The 27,208-nt window shown below is 39.4% G+C and overlaps 1 protein-coding gene across 3 annotated transcripts in view; it reads left to right on the plus strand.

Annotated features, from left to right (window-relative positions):
- ITGB1 (integrin subunit beta 1) overlaps positions 1 to 27,208 on the plus strand; it is a 46,452-nt gene that overhangs the window by 8,815 nt on the left and 10,429 nt on the right. For all 3 annotated transcript variants that reach the window (XM_069859373.1, XM_069859372.1, XM_069859374.1), the window contains exons 2-13: positions 12,770 to 12,839; positions 13,079 to 13,164; positions 14,656 to 14,878; positions 16,812 to 16,982; positions 17,233 to 17,471; positions 18,584 to 18,739; positions 19,680 to 19,775; positions 21,043 to 21,132; positions 22,376 to 22,516; positions 22,625 to 22,827; positions 24,782 to 25,020; positions 26,492 to 26,714. In XM_069859373.1, coding sequence (XP_069715474.1) covers positions 12,770 to 12,839; positions 13,079 to 13,164; positions 14,656 to 14,878; positions 16,812 to 16,982; positions 17,233 to 17,471; positions 18,584 to 18,739; positions 19,680 to 19,775; positions 21,043 to 21,132; positions 22,376 to 22,516; positions 22,625 to 22,827; positions 24,782 to 25,020; positions 26,492 to 26,714 — 1,937 coding nt within the window. The remainder of the gene's footprint in view (positions 1 to 12,769; positions 12,840 to 13,078; positions 13,165 to 14,655; positions 14,879 to 16,811; positions 16,983 to 17,232; positions 17,472 to 18,583; positions 18,740 to 19,679; positions 19,776 to 21,042; positions 21,133 to 22,375; positions 22,517 to 22,624; positions 22,828 to 24,781; positions 25,021 to 26,491; positions 26,715 to 27,208) is intronic.

The following is a 27,208-nucleotide window of genomic DNA, read 5'->3' on the forward strand; positions in this document are numbered from 1 at the left end:
GACTGTTTTTTAATAAAGTGTTTTGTGATGGATCTGTTGTGTAAAAAAAAATAAAATAAACCCAAAACAAACCAAAACCAAAAGACATCCTTTAAGGTCAAAGTAATTTTTTTCCTGCGATCTATGAGTTTTTTGCAAATGCTCAAACCTCAAGATTAAAATCTGGGTAAAGTTATCACTACCATTGAATTACCATCATTAGTTATATATATATATAGTGTATATATAACATATATGTGTAAAATTAAGTATCTAGAAAAATAAATATATATTTTTTAAAATCTCATAGCTAGATACAGGTCTGTATGGCTGTACAGGTCTGTGAGATGATCAGTTTTTTATCGCTTCTGCACGTTCATTTTCCTGACCACTTACCCAATGTTGAAAGTACATTGAGAGAGAGAGTTCTTTCAGTACAAGTCTCATTCTAAATTGTATTAGAATAGTGAATTTCTTATAAAAATTACCATCCAAATATTGATAGTATCCATCTGCAAACATTATTCTATGTACTTAGAATCATAGAATAACCAGATTGGAAGAGACCCACCGGATCATCGAGTCCAACCATTCCTATCAAACACTAAACCATGCCCCTCAGCACCTCATCCACCCGTGCCTTAAACACCTCCAGGGAAGGTGAATCAACCACCTCCCTGGGCAGCCTGTTCCAGTGACCAATGACCTTTTCTGTGAAGAATTTTTTCCTAATGTCCAGCCTAAACCTCCCCTGGTGGAGCTTGAGGCCATTCCCTCTTTTCTTGTCCCCCGTCACTTGGGAGAAGAGGCCAGCTCCCTCCTCTCTACAACCTCCTTTCAGGTAGTTATAGAGAGCAATGAGGTCTCCCCTCAGCCTCCTCTTCTCCAGGCTAAACAACCCCAGCTCTCTCAGCCGCTCCTCATAAGACTTGTTCTCCAGCCCCCTCACCAGCTTTGTTGCTCTTCTCTGGACTCACTCCAGAGCCTCAACATCCTTCTTGTGGTGAGGGGCCCAGAACTGAACACAGTGTTCAAGGAGCGGTCTCACCAGTGCTGAGTACAGAGGGAGAATAACCTCCCTGGACCTGCTGGTCACACCGTTTCTGATACAAGCCAAGATGCCATTGGCCTTCTTGGCCCCCTGGGCACACTGCTGGCTCATGTTCAGTCGGCTGTCAACCAACACCCCCAGGTCCCTCTCCTCCAGGCAGCTTTCTAGACAGACTTCTCCTAGTCTGTAGCACTGCATAGGGTTGTTGTGCCCCAAGTGCAGGACTCGGCATTTGGCCTTGTTAAACCTCATGCCATTTGGCTCTGTCCAGCAGTCCAGCCTGTTCAGATCCCTTTGCAGAGCCTCCCTACCCTCCAGCAGATCCACACTTCCACCCAGCTTATTGTCGTCCGCAAACTTGCTAAGGGTGCACTCGATGGCTTCATCCACATCATTGATAAAGACATTGAACAGGGCTGGACCCAGCACTGAGCCCTGGGGAACCCCACTTGTCACTGGCCTCCAGCTGGATTTCACACCATTTCCCACCAGTCTCTGGGCCTGGCCATCCAACCAGTTTTCCACCCAGGAGAGTGTGCGCCTGTCCAGGCCAGAGGCTGACAGTTTCCCAAGCAGAATGCTGTGAGAAACTGTGTCAAAGGCTTTACTGAAGTCCAGGAAGACCACATCCACAGCCTTTCCCTCATCCAGCAGCCGAGTCACTTTGTCATAGAAGGCGATCAGGTTAGCTTGGCAAGACCTGCCTTTTGTGAGCCCATGTTGACTGGGCCTGATCACCCGGTTCTCTTGCATGTGCTTCACGATAGCACTCAAGATCACCTGCTCCATGACTTTCCCTGGCACTGAGGTCAGACTGACTTGCCATTGGAATCCTGAATTAAAAAACAAACACACGAACAAAAAAACCTACCCCAAACAGAAAAAAAACTTCCAGTGTTTTGTTCTTTGTCTTAATTTTTTTTACCAACTACTTTGTTCCAATAACCTATTGGAATAAATAAAAATAAAATCAGAATAGTTCCCCAAACTGGCTGGCTGTGTTGCAGAGCATCCATAAGCAATCCACCCAAGGCCAGCAGAATACGAAGGTGGGCTGGTGACAGCCCAGGTTTAGGCTGGTTTAGCAGCACTTGAAGAGCTCAGTGTAGTTCAGAGGTCAGTCAGTCTGACTGCCACTGCCATTTGATAGAAGTTGTTTACTCAGCACATGTGGAGATCTGGTTCAGCTCCCTGAAGTTTGCAGAAAGCGAGTCTCAATATGGAGGGGAAAGGGATGGCTGACAGTATCACTCTGCCAGCCCAGTGCAGGGAACTGGTGGGGAGGTAGGTCCATGAGTGGGAGTGTGAGGCAGAGGTTGCCTTTTTGGAGGTAGGGATGCTGTTGTTCCTTTCAGCAGCAGTTAGCTTTTACCTTGGTTTTGGTTGCTAAAACTGAACCCTGAGCTTGAATGATAGCTACTGGTGGGTTACGCTGCCATGTAAAGACAGAGTTTCTGCTGCGTTTGTGGTGTGCCAGCTTCTGGCTTCCTGCATACCTGCAGCAATAACCAGAGAGAGGTTTGCAACTATTTTCTCTTAAAGAAATAGATAAGTGAGACATGGTACTAACTATGCTGTAGCTTTTTACTTAAGAATGTACTTGCCTCAGTTCTACTTTTCCTTCTTCTGTTCTGCTTGGATTAAAGTAAGTTTAGCGAGATGTTGTGACAGTCGTGGACATTAAGACATTACAGCCTCGGAAGCATCTTTTGCAGTCAGCTGTGTAACAGCTATATTTAGATGTTTTAACTAAACTTTTCGTTTCCCCCTGTGTGGATGAATGTGAGGTTTAAGTTGCACAAAATTCAGTAGTCTCTTTATGGGAGTTCTAAGTGGTGCAGAGTATGTGGGAATTTAATACTACCACAAGGAATAGACACACATATTTTCTACTAGAATGGCTTAAATTGTTATGTGGCATTCCTAATTGTAATCTGTCTGAGATGGAAATGCTAAACTTAGCCCAGAAGTCCTGTAGACTAGCATGACCTATGTAAACAAGCTAAATATTCAGTTCATACTCCTCCCTCACCAAGAGAAGTGTCACAGTTAAGCAAGAGAAGAAATAGAAGTATTCCGGCAAAAATGCCTGATGGATCTAAAAGCATTTGGAAAGTGTTGAAACAACAGATTTTTTTTCCCTCTCTGTTTTATTCACAGTAGTGTAAAGAGGTGCTTGTAATAATGAAAACCCTGAAATATTTGTTATGGAAAAATGCCTGCTGGTAACAGTGAGTTTGGGTACAGTGGGAATTGTTGCGAATTATTGTAGACTATGTGCTTTGAGTTATTAAGGCTGCAGGGGACTTGAACTAGGGGGAACTTCTGTTGGCAAGAGTGTGGAAAACGCATATTTTTTACAGTCATGGTTTTAAAAGGCAAAAAAATTAGGTGCCTTGGTTGTTAACACTTACATGCCCTCATTATATATTTATCCCTAAAGAGGAAGCTTTCAAGGTGCACACGCACAGAAGCTACTGCAGATACAGAAAACAGTGGTTTCAACCACAGTATCGGTACTGTGGGCTTGGTATGTTGGCTGTTTAGCCTAAGAGAGGTGCCATCTTTGCGGTGTGCTAGCATAAGCAACACATGAATAGGCTTTATTATTTTGTCCTTGCTTAAAATTCAAGGAGCTTCACGATGTCCCAGTAGGAATCCCAGCTTTCTGTGCACAGGATGCACAAACATAGGATTTCTAAGTGAAAGAGAGGCGTGTGGCTGTGTGATGGTGGGACATTGTCTGGTTTTCCTGTTCTGTTCTTTTGTAAGCACAACAGTTTGAGAGGTGTAGGGTGGCAAGAAGTAGTTTCAAACTGGCTCTTCAGAAAAAGATGCAAATGTTTTAGTTGAATCTAGTTGTAAGCTATCAGTAGTAAACAGTGAAAGGAGATTGTTGGTATTTTAGTTAGATGTAGCTGCAGGCCTCTACCTGCTCCACTTGAGAATATGCAGGGTTGTATTTCTCTCCTAATTTAGTGTTGGGCTTTAAGCACAATATACCTGTTTGTTAGTCTAGTTTACCAAAATACAGTTGTAAGGGTTTACCCTATAAATTACAGATTGTGGATAATTGCCTGTTAAAAGCATCTTACATGGAAAAAATAATATTTCCATGAAAAAGAGCGCTTCACTCGGCTCTTAAATGCTTTCCTGTATGTGGTGATCACCATACAGAGGTTGGTTTTTCACATGAGCTATGTCCAAGTACTGCTTGCCTTTCAAGCATTAAGATGCTTCCCAAAGCAATTCCTAAACTGTGAAACCTTGGCTTCAAATTTTTATTCAATGGGTCAAGAAAACATTATGCAAAAGCCTCTTTGTCAACGATAGGACCAAGATAGAGACAAGAATAGTTAATACATCTAAGTCGTCTTCTTAATTTAGTAATTATTGGTGGTATCACAGTACTAAGGAGGTCTAGTCATGAATTACAAACATGTGTGCCTGGCGGTGTGTACATACCCTATTTGCAGAGAGGTTTCTATTTAAATAGTGAGGCTGACTAACCAATATGAGTCCTGCCCTCACTGCAGTGCTTTCCAAAAGACATTAGAACAAAGGGAATAGATCAAGGTTGCTTGGGGTTTGCTGCCTTGACAAATGAAGGCTCTCTGTTAGTGGCAGAATCTTCATGTTCCCGAGTGTCTTTTCTCATTCTTCTACTTTACATAATAGTTGCAAGCATGAAATCTGGACTTCTGTGACTCCTTAAGTAGGATTATATTACAAAAAGACAAACTGATAGTGCTGCTAGAGCCTACTTATTCTTCACAATTACTGGGCAGCTTGGTTTGTTTGTGATGAGTATTATTTAGGTTTTCAGCTGATTGCAGGAGTGTGTTATTAAGTGAAATTTTCAGTGGATTTTGCTAATGCAAACATGATTAGAAATACAGTATCAAGAAACAAAGCACGGTTTGTAATCTATCCTGACTAAACATGTTTGCTATGTTCCATAGAAGTCTTTTGGTAGGTATCCCCTTGCTTACCAGAAGCTCCTTTGCTGTCTTTAGGTGCACGTTGGGATAAGAATTCACTTTGACTTCTTCAAATTTATAGAGAAGTCCATATAGGTCAGATTGGCCAAGTCTGCAATTAAAAAGGGTTTTCAGCTCAATGTGCAATAATTGGAGTAGTCATGCATGATACAAGATGTTTACAGTTGAGGCTGTCCTGCATCTGAGTGTGAACATACACCTTCCTTCACTTTCCTACAGGTTAGGGCATTTGGTGAGAAAGAGATAAAGCTCATACTCCAGGTCATGCTCCCATGACTCTCTTTGCTTTTATCCATTGACAGTATGCTGTAAAATCTGTCTATATACGCTGGAACCTCACTTTAATTTTTCTTCTACCTCCCACCATCCGAGTGCATCAGTATATAAAGCTTTGACTTGTTTATCAGCTTGTTTTCTGTCTCCATGCCTTTCATTCTTGGCTGCATAGCAGCTTTGCTTTTATAAGAGCTGTGGAGAGTACTTTTAGTAGTATATCCTGTAGGATGATAGAACATTCCTAGGAAATGTGAATTCAAACCCTTTGGGACTGAGGCCCATTATCTTACTTCCCAAGTATGCCCCACTGCTGTAAAATATCTGAGAACCTTGACCACCTTCTGTCCTGTGAGCTATATCACAACTGGATCTACCACATTTTATCTTTCGCAAGGAGGAGGGATGTTAAATATCAGAAAACTTTATCATCTGCAGTTGTTCTGAAATCAGTACCTCTTTGTTTTTTTCTATTCAGAGGAAACTTATGTGCTTTATCAAGAAAGATGAACTTCCCCACCTCCTTCCCTGCAGCCAAGCACCTAATCTGAGTGGGTTTGTTTCCACTCAGTAATTCAAATCAAGACCAAAAAATGCTTTCCAGAAAAATCCCTAATTGCTTTTTGTTTCATTATGTAAAATTGTCAATAAATTGAGGGCTCCTGTGAAACCCAAGAACAAATATCAATAAATCCTATTTAAAGGAATCAATCATATGATCAAACCCGATGAGTGCTTGTGAAGTTTGAGCTTCTCTCTTGAAGCAGATGTGACCCATGTAAACTAAAAAACACCTTGTACTTTGGGGACAGAAGACAATACCATGAACAGCCTTCCAGATCTGCTCTCATGAGCTGTGGCCTCAGCCTGGTGGTACTTGTGCATGAACATTTTCATGTGTTAAGATGCAATGCAGGTGCCCATGTTAGGGTTTCAGTAGTGGTTTCAGACCCACAAGTCTATTTTAAAACCTAGTCCTTATTGATTTCCCGCCCACGCACTCCCTTTGAATCCAGACCGTTATGGTGAATTTTAAGCAACTTGTTCTCTTGAGAAATTGTTTAGAGAAGTGTGAATAAACTGTGGGTAGTAATGCTGTGTAACTGAGAGTCTTGGCAAACCAGTTGTGTTACAGTGTATGTTTGTCTGCCTTACTAAGCATAGGAGAGAGGCACAGTACTTGCCATGCAGTATTTGAAGAATTGTGATATGTTTCCCTGTGGTTCTGGCATGCAGAAATGTGTATTCTCATCTTTTCTAGGCCTCCCAGCCCTGCCAGGACTCTTCTGAACTAACCAATGGCATACAGTATTGTGGCATATAACCTCAGATAACTGTACTGGAGGAGCTGGTCTCCCTAACCTACGCAGAAAGTCTGTTTCCTGTAGTTTTTAACTCTTGGTAATGAAGGATTTAAACCCTAACTTATTTATTATATATTATTTTAACATATGGTGTCCTACTGAAACAGTAGGTTATGGAAGTGCTTATTATGAGTGTTTGGTGACTATGGTTGTTGTATTCTGTTAGCTTAGGTGTAACTGGCAGAGGGAAATGAAATCCAGTGCGAAATGCTGTTGATTCTTTTATCCTGTAGTGTCACAGTAGCTGAAGTGGTTATGCCTCGAAGCTTTTTCAGAGCAACTTGAGTATGTAGTCTTGATGTATTAGCTGTTTCAGTGCTAAAGAATTTATTTTTCACTTTAATGTGGGTTGATGTCCCATTCTTTCCACATTACTGCAGGCAGTTCTAAAACTGCTCCATTAACATCTGCAAGATTGCCAGGGAGAGAAAGGACATTGTGGTGTTGATGAACCATGCTGTTGGTAGCCTGGTAGACGGATAGACTGTTGAAGGCAGGTTTTCTTCTGGCATTTCCATTTGGATCAGGGTGCTGAGAAATCCTGCTCTTGAGACTTTACGTTTGTTGTCCGTCTTGACTATTTCCATCAAATTCACTTCTCCTACATGGGGATAGTCCACTACCTCATCTCTTATGGTGCAAGGTCAGGAGCTGGGCCTCTCTGTGACAGGCAGCCATCACAGGGCTGGTCTGCATCCAGGGAAGAAAGTTTTGCAGGATCAGTTAAGGTTTTGGTTCTTCAATTAAAATTTCTTGCTTTTCAACTGTCAGTGTTTACCCCAAACCTCTTCCAGAAGAATGCATGACATAATTTCTTGGTCTGGTGGTCCTGGAATTTACTGTTCATGCAGTGTGTTCCAGCTATATTTAAGTATTACAGTAACTTTTACATTGATTAAGTAAATAAAATAGCTGTTAAGGTCACAAATGAAGAATTACCTACTTAAGATTTGTTGAAAAATCAGCACCATGAGGTTGAAAGTTTTAATCAAAACTAACTCCTTGGTGTGATACATTTTGATTTCTGTACCTGTGCTTTTCTGAGCAATAGATTTCTCCCAAGACAGAGTAGCAAGATATCGTTTTGCCACTCTCTCTTATAGTGAATTGCTGCTCTGCAGTGAATTGTTGTACATGCAGACATGCTTAGAATTGTTGCTTGTCCAGGCAAATTTGAGTTAGTAATTACCAGCGTCTGTTGTGGGAGTTCTAGCCTTCAGGAGTGCTTACAGAGATCTGGGTCATTGCTGGAGGTCTGTAGTGTCTGTGTAATTGCTCTACTATGTCACTTGGATTGTTTGGTTTCTCCAGTTAAGAAAATCGCTGTGTCCTTTTTTCATGGGTTTTTTTTTTTCAGAAATGTGGATGAGATTCATCTTGCCAATTCATAAAATCCACGCTGAAAAGTGTGGCTGTTAGCTAAAGCCAGTAAACCTTCTGGAGTGAGGGCAGAAGGAACTTTTTTAGCAGGGTAGCCATCAAGTCCTGCAACAGGCATCTCCAGAGACTAATTCTGCTTATTTTAGAAACATGTCTCTTCCTGCTCTTTTTATAACCAGACCCTTGATGGCTGGGGGTTGGGGCTGACTGTGTGGCCAGTGCAGCCCAGCATACAGCCATGGCCTGGGGCTGAGAAACGGCATCCTTTGCTTTTTTTCCTCCTACTTCTCTTTTTCTCCATCCCCATCTCACCACCTCTACCATACCAGGGCAAGCACTTCTGTACCCAGATGGCTGAAACTAGCAGCTTACTTTGTTTGAATCTCTCTCCAGTGCTTTTTGATGACTGCACTAATGCTAGCACTGGTCAGAAAGGAAAGTGGTAAGGGTAATCAACCAGGAGGTTTATTAGCAAGGGTAAAAAAATCAACAAGGAGGACAGGAGAGCTCTCAACTGACTTTCCATCTTTACACAAGAGGAAGGTGGCTGTAAACATAATCTCAGCTCTAGAAGGGACCAGTTCCATACAGCATTTCTGAATCAGACTTTAAACCTATGAAAACACAGCTGATATAAAGAAGTGTCAGTCTCCGGGATGCACAAGAACTAGTCCAAAAGTGTGAGTTGCTTATTCATTTCTAGGTTTATAAGTGTAGTTAAGAGTGGTGTATGCAGATGTGAATAAGTATACTGTCTGGTTACTGTCTCAAAGAAGTGGCATTTGCACAACTCCTGAGCTCTTGGTAAACGTTTTCCCCGTGGTTTAAAGAGTGGTTAAGTATTTTAATAGAAAGCTTTGCAGCGAGGCACACTTCAGTACGCAGTGGAAACAGATGCCTTGTAGTGTTTTCCTTTGCTTGGCATTGGCCTGGGGGGTGCTGAAGGAGCACTGGGTCAGATGAGGAGCTGCTCAGCTGAGTGGAGTAACGCTGCAGCAGCCCAACGGCTTGTTATTGATCCCTTAACATCCGTATAAATTGTGGCCAGCATCAGGGAGGAGTGGTGAAAGGAGAGCAGCACCACCATCGATACCTAATTTCAAAGGAATTAATGTTTCTATAACTCTCACTCTTTTTTCTTGATCTCGTTTGCCTAGTTAATTTTCTGCACGGATGCAGTTTCTGTTCTAATAAATAAATTTTAAACGCTACAAAAGGCTTTAGTGCTGCAGGGTAGTAAACTTAATTTCTGAATGTCTTGATGAGTAGCAGAATACAGAAGTGCTAAATATTTGATTTACAAATTCAAAATTAGTCTCACTAAAATAATCCTTCCTTTTTCCTTTTGTCACTTGATGAGTCTCATTTAAAATTAGAAGCTCCAGAGATTTCCATCAAAACTGGTTTTACAAAGAAAAATTCTCTTCAAGCTTTGCTATTTGTAGAGACGATTAGCAAAAAAACTTGGAAAGCAATGAGTCCAAACTTTCAAGGTTATGTCCATGTTTTTCTTCCTAAAATATTTAACAAAAATAGACTAACAGACTGCGGTTCACAAATGTGCAGAAGTAACTTTAAAATCAGTTTTTCAACAGCACACCATTTGCAGCCTTTTAAAAAGGATCCAACTGGTGATATAGTTGTTAGAGAGATTTCAGTTCTTGGCAAGCTTACCTTTTGTAAGCTTTGAGCTGCTTTTTTTTGTGGGAGGGAAGGATTCATGGAGGGGAGAAATTCACTTTTTCAAGGATTCTGGGATGTTTTATAACGATTTAGTTAAAAGCAAGAACAAATATAATAGAAAATACGTAAATATTGCAAAAAAACAAAATTTATTTGTTTCTTGTAACAACAGGTTCTTTTCTGTTCCTGTCATCTGTAGTTGAATACTGACATGGAGTTTAGTTCCAGCTCCACCAAAGGCTTCCAAAGGCTTCATGTGGCTGTTTAGTGTAGTTAGGCGTTATTTGTTTTGGTTTATTCCCTTAACAAAAAAATCTGCATCGGGGCCATGCGTGGTAGTAACCAGTGACTTGCCGAAGAATCCACTTGCCGCTTTGTCAGTTTGTTGTGACCAGGTTGCTGCAGTGGCCAGGAGAAGTTTCGGAGGCTAAGCATGTGCAACACTTTCCTTGCATTAAAGAACAATCAAAATTGAATCCAAATGAGCAAATCTTTACTTGAGTTTTGGAAAAACTCAGCAGATGGAAAAGCGATTAAGCAGTGGAGGTAAAGGAAGCAAGCTCGCATGTGTTGGGAGGGTAGGCGTTTTGCTTGGGAGAGGCATTGCCTTATCCATATATGGAAAAGGACATTTTCCTTGTTAACTTTACGGGGAATCTGTGCCCAGAACTATATTCATCATGCGGATGCACTTCCACGGAACGTTTCTCTTCCAAACGGCCTTAGTCATAGTTGTAGCACTGTGTCACATCTTTGCTGCCTTATTTATGTAGTCTGCACGGGCTTGCTGTGCATCTGCTGCAAGTCTGCCCTAAAAAGGTGAACTGTTTCTAATTTTCTGGTTTTGGCTAACAGAAAAGACAGTACTAAACTGATGACAGCAGCTTAGGTTTTTTCTTACTGAAAGGCCCACCCAGTTCTAGGCTGTGCTTAAAGCGAAACTGTTTCTTGAGTAACAAAATACTTTTACATTTGAGAGAGGTGAGGTTTGCTAAACACCAAACATACCTAAATTAAAACCAGGAAAGAAGGGACCTAAAAGCTGAGCAACTTGCTAAGGCTTTCCTCTTCAAGCTCTCTGCCTGATAGGTGTGCTCCTACATCACGTAACCATTCTCATTCCCTAACCTTGATTTAGTCCTTTCATCTGTCTTCCAGTTGTTCCTCCCATGTGTCAAGTCATGGTTCCCCTCTGATCAGGGTTTGGGGTTGCACAGTTTTGATTTGGACAATTGCTTATAGAGAGGAGAGTGTTCATAAAAGAGAGTTTTTGTGAATGAGAGAATGATCACCTCTGCAGCGATGGGCAGAGGGAAAAATCAGAGTTAGATGTAGAATCATAGAGTGATTTGGGTTTGAAGGGACCTTAAAGATCATCTACTTCTAACACCCCTGCCATGGGCAGGGACACCTTCCACTAAATCAGGCTACTCAAAGCCTCATCCAGCCTGGCCTTGAATACCTCCATATCCATGGATATATGCAATAAGTAATGCTAAAAAGTAAGGTATAATTCATGCGTCATTTTTTTTCTTTGTTTTTTTTTAATCAGTAATTTCTTGTATGCATATGCATAACGTAGCAAAGTCACTCTGCAGCAAATTCTCTTTAATTCTCCTGTGTCTGAACTGCTCTGGCTACAGTACTCACTGAAGAGAAACGTGGGCCAAAATGATTTATCAGAGCAATATGAGCCATTTAATACTCTTGTTGGATACAATTTGTTAGCAAAGGGTTGGCTTCTGCTTGAAACCTTCTCCACCAGATTTTAGAGCAGTTGTCGTTTCTCTGTTAGGTCTGGCTGGCTCTGCAAAGTAACAGTAATGAATGACCTAAATCAGTGTGGGAAAACCAAAGCTCAGCTGTTGTGCTGATTTAAGCATTGCTCACAATTTATATGGATAATAGTACATCTTCTAGAATATGACAGGGTCATTTTAAAAGACTCTGCCAAATTCACTTTTCCTTGGCTGTATTGCATGATATTTTTTAGACCAAAAAGGTATTAAGATTATTGATGCTTCCAGGATGACTGGGAAGCTTTTAATTAGCAATGACATTTTAGGATGACCAAGGAAACTGGCAGCCACAGTCTAAGTTCTCAGAATTCTTATAATAAATAAAAGAGAAGTGGAATTTAAAATAATACCAGCATTTCAAAGATGTGACAACTGAACCTGGCTGATGCCCTGCTCTTAGAGTAGAAGAAAATTTAGGTAAAAATGTTCTATTTGAAACCTATTTTTAGAACGTAATCTTAGCTTTGGAATGCTGAGTGAAGTCTCAGCAGCAGTTAGGGAAAATGACAAGTCAGTAACCCTAAACTGCGGTTTGTAAGCATACGAATCTTGTCTCATAAAGCATATAGATTATATAGATTGTATGTATTTTTCCTGCCAAGCTTTCATTAAGATTTGTGGCACTGAACAAAGGGTAGAGTGTGTTATCTTCAGTACGGATGGTACCCATTAATTCTCTGTTGTCTAAAGAAGGAAGAAAGGGGCTGAGTTTATATCAAGGATGCTTTATGTTGCATATTATGAGAGGAGAGTTCTAGTTTGGAGTATAAGGTGCAAAGTTAGGCTGTAAAATGTCCCTTGAAGCTTTCAAGGAAGATGTTTTGGAAAGGGCCTTGACATTTATCTTAAAACAGAGACTTGAACAGAGAAGCTGCATTTCTATTTCTGTAGTATCTCTCTGATAACATTCAAAGCATATTTTATTTTAATAAGTTAATAGATTCATTTGGATTCTTTCCCACCCACCACCCCTGACTGAACAGTTTTTCCAAATTTCTCATCACTTGCTGGTTTACCTATCATAAGAGTATTTCAAAATCATTTAAGAAGCTACCCTTTTTGATGCCTACTCACGTGGTTGTATCACGCTGGTACAACTCAGATAATTTGTTATGCATCTGCACCATGTTCCTTGTCTCCTCTGAAACACAGCTTAATACCTGCAAGTTTCATGCAACTATTTTTTGTTTACTTATTGCGACAAATGATACAATTTGGTCTTCTGTTTCTGTATTTCAGACTAAATTAAAATTGCTTACATGGGGTAGTGTCTTCTGTTGCTTGATATGGAATGGATTTGCTCAGCAAGGTAAGTAATTTGATTTCATAGCAGTAGTTTAATGTTGCCTTAAAACTATGTATACTTAGCAGTTATTTATGTGGATAAATACATCACTGTTACACCAGTGTCAATGTCACTCATATCTCATGCTATTAACCTCTTTGCAGTTAGAACTTAGCTTACAAAGCCAGAATGAAACAAACTAAAGTTGTGTAGTTGTCAGCACATTTTTGTAAATGAAGTGACCAGTCTGTGTTCCTTGCTAGGTGGAAGTGACTGCATAAAAGCCAATGCAAAATCATGTGGTGAATGTATACAAGCAGGACCAAACTGTGGTTGGTGTAAAAAAGACGTAAGTGTTGCTAAATTCATTTTATGGGTTTTTTTTCCCCACTGGTGTCAAATTTTAGTAACTACTTTAAATGCATGGAAATGTCTATTTTCATTAATAATAGTTTCCTGTTGCTCTTCAATTTAATACTTATTTGTGCTTAAAAATTCAGATACTCTGGTTTTCCTGATGTCCTGCTTTGAGTAGAATTGGTTTTCATAATGTGCTTACCTCTCCTTGTCTAAATATTAAGGCTGTCTTCTAGCTATTAATAATCATTCCAGCGTGGATTCTGTCTAGGTATGCTTAATTATATTCTTCCATTCGAGCAAGAGGTAATTTTTGACAGACATAGGTGGAGTAGGGGAAGAGATTGGAAATGTTCTTTTATAAAAGAAAGGTGTTCAAATTTTAGTTTTCTGTTGGTGCTAAATTTGAGAGGTAGGAGATTTGGTTTGTGTGGGTGGATTGTTTCTTTCGGTATGAAACATAAAAAGAGTACTTGCTTTAAAAATCGAGTTCATGAAATACAAGGTATAAGAGAATCTTAAATTGTGCGACTTACCCAGTGTAAGTGTTATCTTCAGGTTTGAAACAACAGAAAATGCTTTCTACAGCTCTTCTTCAGTTTATTAATGAAAACTGGGGAATTTTCTTGTTTCTTGATAGAAGATGATAATGCATATTTATTTCCATATAGTACCAGCTTCCTATCTCCCAAAACAGCTTCTAAACTTTAAACATTTAAATAAACTGAGTAACTTTAAAATTTGGCCTTGAGCTGTCAGATTCATTGTAGGTTCTAGTCATCAAGAATGGACAAGGTTTAAGATATATTTATTTATATGCATTTTTGGGGGGCCAGGGGAGAGATCAGAATTGCAAGTTTCTCAGTTAGAGTCCTTATTTATTCATATTTGAGGTTAGAGCCTGTTTTAGGTTTGATATTATGGTAACTTCTTGCTCTGAACAAAGTTATGTATTTGTTTTGCTTATGCATCTTACTTTCTGATTGAATTTCTCCAAAATAAGACTCATTGTCTGTCTCTCCCCGGCTCTGTCAGCGTATTGCCATTATTTTGTTGTGGAGGTTCAGGGCACGCTTACATAATCTTTAATTAAAGCCTAAGTTAAAAAGGAAGATAGTTTTCAAGTGGGCAGTACAAATAGGTTCCTTTTATTGATAGCTATGTGAAGATGAGAGCTTTTTCCATCTGCTGTCATTTCTAGAGCAGCCAATGTAAAAGGATGTCCTGCTTGTGTCAAATGTGAGTTTAGTCATATTTCTTTCATCTTGCTTGCATCTTTTACACAGGCCAGTACAAGAACATGCAAAATCCTGGATTAAGTAATAGTCACCGATTTATTGAGTGCAATTTAACCTATTTCAGGACTGTGTGTTTTATTACTGAACTTAAAAAATGGAGTCACTGTAAAAAGTGTTATTGTGGATAGAGTATAACACGTTGCAGGTAGCTGTATATTTAATACTCTTTTGCCTGTGTTTTTTAGGACTTTTTGCAAGAAGGCGAACCGACATCTGCCCGATGCGATGACTTGGCAGCACTGAAGAGTAAAGGCTGTCCCATGGAAGATATAGAAAATCCCAGAGGCAGCAAACTTGTTCTTGAAGACAGAGAAGTAACGAATCGTAAGATAGGTGCTGCAGAGAAGCTGAAACCGGAAGCCATTACACAGATCCAACCACAAAAATTAGTACTGAAATTAAGAGTCGGTAAGGACGGTTTCATTCTGATCTTCAGGTGATTTTTCTGTCAGCACTAGATCTACCTTTTTTTTTGTTTTGAATGTGTAACCACTTTGTTACAGAAATGACTACTGTTCAGATAACCTGAATGTCAGCAGAGCCGTTCAGTTCAGCCCCAAGTATTTAGATACTCCAAATACTGTTTGATTTTTCTGGAAGGTTAGATACAATACTTTATCACTTTTTCCCAGTATAACTTCTGAGTAAATAGATACAGCATGGGTTGATAGATATATCAAAGGTAAAATTGTTTTCAGTATTTTCTAGTTGATTATTTATAGTGTGACTTCTTAAATGAAAGCAGAGGAGCATGCAAAAGAAATTACAAGAGCATTACCTTTTCCCTGAAGTACTGCTGTCACTTAAAGTGTGCATGTCTGAACTGAATGGTTTTGTAGTTATGCATCAAGATTTTTGGACCGCTATATAGAATATTTAGTTGCCAGAGGCTAAAGATGTGGACAGAGGATTACTATCATGAGAATAAATTAGTTATGTATCATTTCCATACCTTAAAGAGAATTTTATTTTATTCAAATGAGGGGAAAAAACAGGGCTAGTCACTTACACCGTACTTGAGCATAATGAGGATTGTGCTTAAGGAGAGTTCATAGGTACTGCAGATGCATTTAGTAACTACCTTGTATTGGCCTGGAATAAGAGACTACACTCAGGGTCAACTGCTTGGTGGTGATTGTATTAATGAATGCAAGATGATCTGAAGAAGCTTAGCACAATAAGGAGAGGGAAGGAAAGGAAAAGAATTAAAATTATTTTGCAACTTCAGCATTGCCTCTATTTATTTCTAATGTGACCCTTTCAGCTTCAAACCAAATTATTGTCCATCTGGTCAACACAAGTTTGTTCAGCAGAACATATGAGGGACCTGGGCAACCAGAACCTAACTACTCAAAAGTTTATTACTCTGTTTATAAGGACTTCTCTTGGTCACAGGTTCTCTGATAAGGGACTGTGTGCTTGTAGAGGGGGTATTTGCTTTCTGTGCAGGCTCTGTTAAACAGTAGCTAAGGAAAATCTAAAGCTTTTAGCTTACTTTGTTTTTTTTTCTGGAAGCCATGCTGCCTAGCTGCATGATCCATATGATGTTCATTTTACCCATCAATGGTTTTCCCAGTTTGCTACCTTTTTCTCATACTAAGGAAACATTTGATAATTATCAGTCAGACTTAAGCAGCAGAAATATCACCATTTAGCTTCAGTGTCTGAGGGAGGTGGGGGAAAAATTCTATTCCTTGTTTCATATACAGTAGGCAAAAGAATACTTTTCCATTTTATGGGATGGGTAATTAATCTACAGCAACCTCCAACATCAGAGTGAGACTATGTGCTACCAACAACTTTGTGCATACAGTGGTAAAAATAGTAACTTGTCATTATCTCACTGCCTTTTCTGTGCTTTCAGCCTGTATTTGATGCAAAGTATATTGAAATATTCTATCCAGAAGTGATTTTTCTTTTATAAACCTGTTTAAACAATGGGTTATTTTAAACCAAACACTGAGAATTTTTGGAATCATCTTGTATGCAAATAGATACAGAAAATTTGTGCTATCAGGTCTTACAGGAACCTTATTAGAATTGAAATTATAAAGATTTGAAATTGCAACAACAGAGGCTTGATTTTGGCAGTCCAGTATTTTCTATGGGGAGATAAAATACCTTAGAAGTATGAAGTTGGACAGCTAAAAGAAATACTTATTGATTTTTTTCTCATTGTGATTTCATATTAAGCATTTCAGTTAACAGGAGAAAAAAAATCACTCACCTTTAGTCCAAACCTGTGTCAGTGTTTCAGACTTTCCATAAAAAGGCATTTTTTCTTGTCAATGCAGTTGTGGAATTTCTCATGGTTTCTGTTTGTTGTTTATCTCTGAAACAGGGGAACCCCAAACATTTTCATTAAAATTTAAGAGAGCTGAAGACTACCCCATTGACCTTTATTATCTTATGGACCTCTCCTATTCTATGAAAGATGATTTGGAGAACGTGAAAAGTCTTGGAACAGCTTTGATGTTAGAAATGGAAAAAATAACTTCAGACTTTCGAATTGGTAAGAAAGATTTGCTTATTCTAAAAAAAAATAATGAAAATTTGCAATATTATGGCAGATATTCTAATGTATGGAACCTATTGAGGAACATAAGAATGCTTGGTGTTGAAGGAGAAAGTGGAATGTAAACAAGTATGAGAGCGATTTCTGATGTCAATTTAGCTATAATACCTTTGCATACTATTGTATCAAGATATAAGTAAGAGAATTCTATTCTTCAACTTACAGGGGTTTTATTGTTCTGTCTTAGGCTTTGGCTCCTTTGTGGAGAAAACTGTGATGCCATATATCAGTACAACACCAGCCAAGCTCAGAAATCCTTGTACAGGTGACCAGAACTGTACAAGTCCATTTAGCTATAAAAATGTGCTCAGCCTTACCAGTGAAGGAAATAAATTCAATGAACTTGTAGGTAAACAGCACATTTCTGGGAATTTAGATTCTCCTGAAGGTGGATTTGATGCGATAATGCAGGTTGCAGTTTGTGGGGTAAGTGTAAGTTGGTTTTCTTTACTATTACTGTTTGAATCCAGCCTTAGTGCTTTATGATGGCTGAGGTTTGAATGTGTCATCTCGTGCTAGCAAGACAAGGTGGATGAGACAGGCTGCAGGGATACTTTTCTCTTTTGTAGAGACCTCTAGTGAGCAAAATAAACTAATCAGCACTTTCACATTTCCCAGAGATTGAGTTCGCAGCAGATAGATGCATTCCAAAGACAGTGTTTTTAAGGGCTGCTGTAAAAGAAGAATCAAATTCTGCTCACAAGTGTATGAAAATCCTGAAAAAGCAGCTATTCTCAGATTATTTCAAAGCTTTATACAAAAGGATGTTTAGGCTCTGGAGCGTGTCCAGAGAAGAGAACTTTCTGAAGTAATCCCGAGTCTTACTTTAAAAGTGCAGTGTCAATCATAAGCCTTCTGGGTTTTCTGTTGTTTTTATTTTTTGTGGTATTTATGTGATCTTTTAGTATGACCTTCTCTCCTTAATTTTTTAAAAATAGAAAAGGACAGGTTACAGAATTAGGTGCTGCAGTTGTGGGTTAACAGTACAGCAGCTCGTGGTACAGCGACAACAGGCAGTCCTCTCGCAACATCTCTGTTGAGTACAAATCTGGAATAGATTGTCAAAGCCCAGTGATTCTTCAGAGCCCAACACTGGGCAAACCATTATCTTCCAGTTCAAAGTTGGAGCTGTTCTCTGCACACTGACATTGTCTTCTGTGCTTGTGCTGCATGGTAGAGGCATAAAGAAGTGGACTTGGGAGCATTGAAGAGTTGGACTGACACACTCTTGTATCTAAAACTGTATAGCTCTTCAGGTACTCTAGTGAGAACTGAACAGACCAAAGTGCATCTCAAAAACAATGTTTCTTGCCTTTGGTAGAAGTCCTACAGGACATGCTTCAGAGAAGGCATTTAATTAAATGCAAGTGCATTTAAGGTTTGAGTGAATTATGTGATTTCCGGGGTGATGCTTTGCAGTATGGCTTCTCCCTAGGTCTGTCTATTTTTTCATGCATTTGTCTCTCAAGTGTTGGTCTCTGTTGCTATAAAATAAATTGGTGCAGAATACCAAAAATCCATTTGTTTTGTTTCCCAAGGAACAAATTGGCTGGAGAAATGTTACAAGACTACTAGTGTTTTCCACAGATGCTGGATTTCACTTTGCAGGAGATGGTAAACTTGGTGGAATTGTTTTACCAAATGATGGGAAATGTCATCTGGAAAATAATATGTACACAATGAGCCACTATTATGTAAGTCTTTACATCATTTTCTAGGAGAATTAATATTTTGTGATGCTTAATATGAAAAAACCTCATTAGGTCATCTAGTCAATTTTCAGACCACTGGCTTTTGAACTTTATCCATTTACCTCTTTATTACATCAAGTGAGTGTAGCCTGACTAAAGCAAATGTGCAAGAATTCATCCAGTCTTGATTGGTAGATTTCCAAAAATAGCAGCTTTCACGCCAATTTGTGGTGCTGTATTTTAACCTTTTTAATAATTAATATTCCTGTTTATCCACTGGAAAGTTGTGGTGGCTCTGTCCTGTTAGTGTATCATTTCATTAGTCTTTGGGTTCAGAAGGATTTTACTGCTGTAAAAGGTAATGTAAAATAGAGTGTGATGTAAGTTGATGAAAGTATGCTTAACAACACTGACTTCATGGTTTATTGGTGGGTTGATCAGACAAAAGGTGAAAATAAAAAGATATACTGGGTGGGGTAAACACAGTATAAGCTTTACAAATTTTATGTGTTTGTATATTCTTGAAGTTAAGTGAGTATTGTTCAGTAAAAACCCAAAATTAATTCAGTTTTATTTCATCTTCTCTTTATGAAACAGTGCAAAAAGTAGTGGTTTTTACTGAGATAAGTCATATGGAAAGTTACCAAAGGTAATCTTCTGAGAACATCAAGATTAGGGATTCAACATGAAGCCTTTAAATGGCAGGGAATACGATAATGTTATTGTAGAAAGAAACCTGCCTTCATGGGGCATACATGGGATCTTTTCAATGTGTGTTTGTTTTCAGAGATTGTTTTGGTTTAGAACTGTGGCAGAAGCAGGCTAGTTACAAGTCTTGGGTGTGTTTCTAGAGGTGATTTGTATTTATGATGTTAAAGTCTTTCTGATTGTTTTCGAGCATGTGTCCCAAATTTGAATTGCGTTTTATGCTTGATTCTTATAGGATTATCCCTCTATTGCTCATCTGGTACAGAAGCTTAGCGAGAACAATATTCAGACAATCTTTGCTGTTACTGAGGAGTTTCAGGCAGTTTATAAGGTAAGATCAATAATGCATATCTCTGATCTCCATACGTTTTTCCCCTCAAACACAAAGATTGACTCGAATTTGCTCTGAAACCATTATACTTTCTTCATTTGAAATTAAAATGAACTAGAAGTAGATGATCATGACGATAATGTTTTGCTGTGCAGATTTTTATTGTTGAGGCTTTTTCACTTGTTCAAAATTAATCTTCAGCACATGCGTAATTTCCAAGGAGAAATTTTAGCTTTGAGAAGAGGAGGCTGAGGGTAGACCTTATTGTGCTCTACAACTACCTGAAAAGAGGTTGTAGAGAGGAGGGTGCTGGCCTCTTCTCCCAGGTGACAGGGGACAGGACAAGGGGCAATGGCCTCAAGCTCCAGCAGGGGAGGTTCAGGCTGGACATGAGAAAAAAATTTTTTGCAGAAAGGGTCATTGAGCACTGGCACAGGCTGCCTAGGGAGGTGGTTGAGTCACCATCCCTGGAGGTATTTAAAAGACAGGTAGATGAGGTGCTCAGGGACATGGTTTAGTGATTGATAGAACAATTGGTCTCGATGATTCAAGAGGTCTTTACCAACCTAGCGATTCTATGAAAGTGTCTGTCCTCCTTGCCCCTCTATATAAGTAGGAGGCAGTGGAGGACATATTTGCATTGCTGCTACTTATGACCATTTTTACAGCAAAATAGCGGAGGGGGGTGTGGACACCGAATCAATACACGCACTTATGAAAGAGCATATTTTGTCCTTTGTGGTCTGTTTGTATTCCTGATATTTAAAATTAACTGAACTGCTGGATGTGATTGTGAAATAGGAAATGACTGTGTAAAGGAGATGCATATTTTTCCTTGTTTTAACCTAAAACGGTTTTTTTCTTTTTTTAGTTATATTCAAACTAAACATTTTCTTTTTTTCTGGAAATAGTCTTTATCTGCCTATCTTTATTGCATTAGAAGTGTGGTGCTTCTTTAAAATCTTGAAGATATATTGTAGGTGGACAACTTGTACAGGAGAAGGTCATGGTATTCTGTTACCAACATGAAAATACAGAGGAAAAGAGAAGGATAGATTTTTTTTTTTTTTGTACTATTAGTAGTGTGCGTAACCTTAAAAATCATGACAATCACTGGCAACACTTTAGCCTTGTTTTTTGAAGTACATGATCTTGACTAGTTAATCCACTAAAGCATTGTGTCACCATACAGGTATTAATACTACAAATTATACTTTTTATTTTAGTAAAACTGTAACTTTCCTCTTACTTTTTTAAATATTGAAAGGAATTGAAAAATCTAATACCAAAATCAGCAGTGGGAACATTGTCTTCAAATTCCAGCAATGTGATTCAGCTGATCATTGATGCATATAATGTAAGTTCAGATTTTATTTGTGTTGCATTTCTTTTTCTTGCTTCTAAGTTGATATGAGTTTTTCAGGTAGGTGAGTTTTACTTTTTCTACAAAAGAGGAAGTTAGTACACAACCATTAATATACTGCCATTGCAGTAAAACCACTTTAGACCTATAGGCACTGTGGCAGTAAGAGGTTAGATGACTAGGGAGATGTACTCTTAAAGCCGCTTAAAACAAAACTACAAAGAGAAAGTTATCATTGATGTTTTCCCTTTTTAAAAATAAATCTCCCTCTGTACTCGGCACTGGCGAGACCGCTCCTTGAATACTGTGTTCAGTTCTGGGCCCCTCACCACAAGAAGGATGTTGAGGCTCTGGAGCGAGTCCAGAGAAGAGCGACGAAGCTGGTGAAGGGGCTGGAGAACAGGCCTTATGAGGACCAGCTGAGAGAGCTGGGGTTGTTTAGCCAGGAGAAGAGGAGGCTGAGGGGAGACCTCATTGCTCTCTATAACTACCTGAAAGGAGGTTGTAGAGAGGAGGGTGCTGGCCTCTTCTCCCAAGTGACAGGGGACAGGACAAGAGGAAATGGCCTCGAGCTCCACCAAGGGAGGTTCAGGCTGAACATTAGGAAAAAATTTTTCACAGAAGGGGTCATTGGTCACTGGAACAGGCTGCCCAGGGAGGTGGTTGATTCACCTTCCCTGGAGGTGTTTAAGGCACGGGTGGACAAGGTGTTAAGGGGCATGTTTTAGTGTTTGATAGGAATGGTTGGACTCGATGATCCGGTGGGTCTCTTCCAACCTGGTTATTCTATGATTCTGTGAAAACCTACAACCAAAAACCTGTTTATTCAGCATCTTCAGTTCTTGCCTTCTTTGCAGTTACAAAAGGGCCATTTTGCAATCTCTTGACCCCAAATAAAATGTCTGCATCAACCTTGGACTCCTGGGTTTGCCTCAAAATATTTTCTTCACAGCTGTGTTGTGTAAGTGGGCCCCATTTCCCCTTCGGACTATGAGGTGAAGAAGTGCCTCTGACATATGCAGAGATGTTCTCTGACCCTGTATAACAGTGTTCAGCCATAAGAAGGGATTACCACGGTGTGATTATGGGCAGTCCTGGGCTGATGTTTCTCAGCACACTGGAACTTACATAATTCCAAGTGTGCCCATGGGATTGATGTTTAGACTCTGCATGGTCTTTTCTTCAGCAAAATGCTTATGCAACTCAGTTCAAAGTTAGCTAATGACAATTGTTTTAGTCCCTTTCTTCAGAGGTTATTCTGGAAAACAGTAAGCTACCAAAAGGAGTGACAATCAGTTATAAGTCTTTCTGCAAGAATGGAGTGAATGACACACAAGAAGATGGAAGGAAATGTTCTAACATTTCAATTGGAGATGAGGTAAGTTACAGCCTATGTGGTGCTACTCAAATACAGAATCAATTTTAAATGTCCATCACACAGTATCTTTTTTTTAATAGTACAGACTCCATTTATTTTATTTTGCAGGTTAAATTTGAAATTAATGTAACAGCTAATGAATGTCCAAAGAAAGGGCAAAATGAAACAATTAAAATTAAACCACTGGGATTCACTGAAGAAGTGGAAATTAATCTCCAGTTCATCTGTGAATGTCAGTGTCAGAGTGAAGGAGAACCTAACAGTCCACTCTGCCACGAAGGAAATGGAACATTCGAGTGTGGTGCATGCAGGTAAATATAGTAGACATTATGTTTATTTTTGCACAAGAGAAATATGAGCAAGACCTCTGTTTTCTTAATTAGAATTTACTTGGGTTTACTTGTATACATATATTCCCATCCATTATTGCCCATCACAGGAATTAGGTTACACATTAATTCCTTATTACACATTTGAAAATTAAGTATAATGATACCAGATTTTCTGGAATTGCACACAATGAGAGCGAAGCAAAGTCTTAGAGTTTCAGTCAAGACTGGTTGAAGATCAACCTAGTAAGTCAAAGTTTAAGCTTTTTTTTTCCCCCAAAAAAACCCTACAGAAAAAGTGAAACTGTTTCTTCTTAGAAACCCTTGAGATGAGAATGGTAAGAGCAGAATGGAATTATTATCTTCTTTAGGAAAACACAATACGTGACTTTGGAAAATAGTGGTTCCTGCTCAGTGAGCTGTAATTGAAATAAAATGTGCAAGTCTCATTCCTCATGGTTTAATATATGACTTATTAAAAATAAAGCAAGATACCACTCTTGGAGGACTTTTGGTGTAAGATGAACTAACATCTGACTGGTGAACTTGGTGGTGCTTAAGGGGATGTTTGAAAGCCTGAGGTATGGCTCCCCTAACTGCTTAGTATTCTGTAAGTTGAAGAAGAAGCCACTTTGTATCCAGTATTTATGATCCATTGCTCCATTTTGCGGTCAGTTTTTGATGTTCCGTGTGAATAAGGAAAAAGAATTTCCCCAACTTTGTGTAGAAAGACTTCTTAAACTTTGTATCACTGTTGCCGGAGTCGCCAGTATTTCATGTAGCGGAGAACAGGCCTGTGTTAGAACAACCTTTTGCAACGGCAGCAGTTTCCCGAGGAAACTGTTTCTGATGCCCCACAACAGTTTGTCAGTCACTGGTGGGAACAAGAACAACCTCCATTTGTTCATCAGTACTTCAGTCTTCATAATGAGAAGTGCTGATCCTTGAAGATCCTGGCTCAGCAGCTCTGAAGGTCGTCTACTCTCCTGCCTAATTGCTGTTCCTGGGAAATCCTTTCATTGAGAGGTGACAGCAGCTGCAGTGAACAGTCACTGTCAATTAAAAGTAATTGTTGTTCTGTCACATGATGGAGGGATTAATAGTAATTATGTGGCAATTTAGTTAGAGGTGGTAACACATAGTTTGTGTCTGGAATGAGCGATCAACATGGGAGCAACTTTGTCCAGTTTATAGAATCATAGGATCATAGAATAACCAGGTTGGAAGAGACCCACCAGAGCATTGAGTCCAACCATTCCTGTCAAACACTAAACCATGCCCCTCAGCACCTCGTCCACCCGTGCCTTAAACACCTCCAGGGAAGGTGACTCAACCACCTCCCTGGGCAGCCTGTTCCAGTGACCAATGACCCTTTCTGTGAAAAATTTTTTCCTAAAGTCCAGCCTAAACCTCCCCTAGGGGAGCTTGAGGCCATTCCCTCTTGTCCTGTCCCCTGTCACTTGGGAGAAGAGGCCAGCACCCTCCTCTCTACAACCTCCTTTCCGGTAGTTGTAGAGAGCAATGAGGTCTCCCCTCAGCCTTCTCTTCTCCAGGCTAAACAACCCCAGCTCTCTCAGCCGTTCCTCATAAGGCCTGTTCTCCAGCCCCTTCACCAGCTTTGTTGCTCTTCTCTGGACTCGCTCCAGAGCCTCAACATCCTTCTTGTGGTGAGGGGCCCAGAAATGAACACAGGATTCGAGGAGCGGTCTCACCAGTGCTGAGTACAGAGGGAGAATAACCTCTCTGGTACCTGCTGGTCATACCGTTTCTGATACAAGCCAGCGGCCTCACAAATGGCCATATAGATGTCAGCTGGAAACTCGGAAAATTCCTTGAGAGAATAGTTACTTTTTTTCCTGTTCTTTGTGCTATTTTTGCAGTCTTTTTATTTTATGGCTTTTAATTTTATATTTTCAATTACAATTTTACCTTGCAGATGTAATGAAGGACGTATTGGAAGACTATGTGAATGTAGTACAGATGAAGTAAATAGTGAGGATATGGATGCTTACTGCAGGAGGGAGAACAGTACAGAAATATGCAGTAACAATGGAGAATGTATTTGCGGACAATGTGTATGCAAGAAGAGAGAAAACACCAATGAAGTGTATTCCGGCAAATACTGTGAATGCGATAACTTCAACTGTGATAGATCAAATGGTTTAATTTGTGGAGGTGAGAAACTACTTTAGAGGTTTCTGCAGGCAAAACTGGCCAGCAGTTTGCAAGTCTGTCAACTGTACCCTGTAGGGTAGTGATATTGAGCTTATAGATCGTAGCTAATTGATAATAGAGATGAGAATACTCACAGACTTAGTGATTGAAAATGTCTGTTAATAAATCAGCTTTCTGATCATGAACATAGTGTGTTAATACACATTTCACCTTCCTTGAATCGCAGCTTCAAGAAGTATGTAAAGTGAACTTTACTTCTGCTGTTTATTACAGAGTTACCCTCAGGTATTATAGTAAAGAATGCTGAGACAACTGACCTGAGATTATAATGTTATACTGGCTCAGTGTAACCACTGCGTCAATAAAAAGAGATAATGACCTCAGCTTACTTGTAATAGCAAGTGCTTGACTCTGTGCTTGACAAGATACCAGTGAGATGCTATCTTGAGACTATTCTGAAAGGTAAGTGAAGACTAGAACGCAAAAGATCCAGAAAAACACCCTTAAGTGCTTGAAACAAGACTCCAATGGCAGTTAATTTCCAAAATAAAAAGCAATTTAGAAAATCCTCCAGTATTTGGTGTGTAAATTATTTCACTGCAGGTATTTTTACCCTGTAAATTCCCCAGGCTGCTTTGTATGTGGAAATACCTGATAGGGAATTATTACCTCAATTTTGACTGTGATACAAAAATAAAATGGAGAAGACACTAAGGTTTAACTGAATTATGAGAATACTTCATTCATCTGATTTGTTCAGAGTACACCATCACTCACCAGCTCCACAAGGGATAGGAGCAATGGTGGTGGTGTTCCAAAATGCATGGTGATAGATAAGTATTGACCTAAACACTTTATTCTCAAGGGAGAAGGAAGAGTATAGCCAAATATTTTTCCATTTCATCCAAATCACCCTTCTGGAGCTACAGGAGTCTTGTTTTCTGTGTATGGAGCGTAAGGAGTATAAAGTTTGTTTGGTTGGATAAAGCAACACCTGAATGGTGGTGTTCTAGGGAGCCAAAGGTGCCTCGTTTTTCTGTGGTGTGAAATGTGAGTTGTTGCATTCCTCATCTTTTCAGGTCTTGCTTTATAAATTTATATAGTGATAGAACTGAAGATTGTAGTTATCAATGAATGCATCTTTTTACATGTAAAATTGTGAAGTGAAGCAGTGCTATAATGCTGTCCACTCAGCAGATATGGCTATCACATTATACAATTATAGATCAGCTTTCCCTAGTCTTGTCATGAAAGGAAATCCAAGTGTGGGAGAATGGGAAAAGGGGAGAAAGGCCTGCAAGTAGTTTTTCAAGTAGCTAAGATTTATTTTGTGGCTCTTAATATCAGTGTCTTTATTATCTCACCACTAGGGTTTTCTTTTCCTGAGATGATGAACATTTATTTCTTACTGTCACAAATTTTATGTTTTATATTAGACTTCATTTCACTGTAACATCTTCTTAATGCACAGGAAATGGCATCTGCAAATGTAGAGTATGTGAGTGTTTCCCCAACTTCACTGGCAGCGCATGCGATTGTTCTTTGGACACTGCTCCATGTATGGCATCTAATGGGCAGATTTGCAATGGAAGAGGAACCTGCGAATGTGGGACCTGTAACTGCACAGATCCCAAATTCCAAGGCCCCACATGTGAAATGTGTCAGACTTGCCTTGGTGTCTGTGCCGAGCACAAGTAAGTACCTAGAAAACCCAAGTGCAGCTTCTATGTATTTGAGTTTGTTGTATTTCCACGTGCAGGAATTTTAAAATGAGGCTTTTAATACTGTGCTTTTATACTACCCTGCAATGCAGGGACATCATAACATATCTTCTCTTTCGACAGTAGAAGTTGGGCGAGAATCAAATGTTACAAACAAAGCATTATTAATACAGTATTTTGATTGTTTTGAGGTAGGCTAATTATTTCTTTAATGCTTTCTGTGCCATTTTTTGTTGGGCATAGAAATGCATACATTATATCAGTTTTAACTATTCAGATTGGTTGGGGAAGGTTATAGCATTGCCTTATTTTTCTGTGTTTATCAACTTCTAACTTCAGCAGAGCTGGAGGGACCATAGCTCTGTAATGTGTCAAGTCTCTTCATCTTGACCTTTTGAAGTTAAAGTAACAGAAGTATATGCATACCTTGCAATTTCCAGAGTAGGCAAAACCAGTGAAGCTTTTTG

Source organism: Phaenicophaeus curvirostris, chromosome 6, assembly GCF_032191515.1.
Source record: "Phaenicophaeus curvirostris isolate KB17595 chromosome 6, BPBGC_Pcur_1.0, whole genome shotgun sequence".
NCBI classification, from domain to species: domain Eukaryota; kingdom Metazoa; phylum Chordata; class Aves; order Cuculiformes; family Cuculidae; genus Phaenicophaeus; species Phaenicophaeus curvirostris.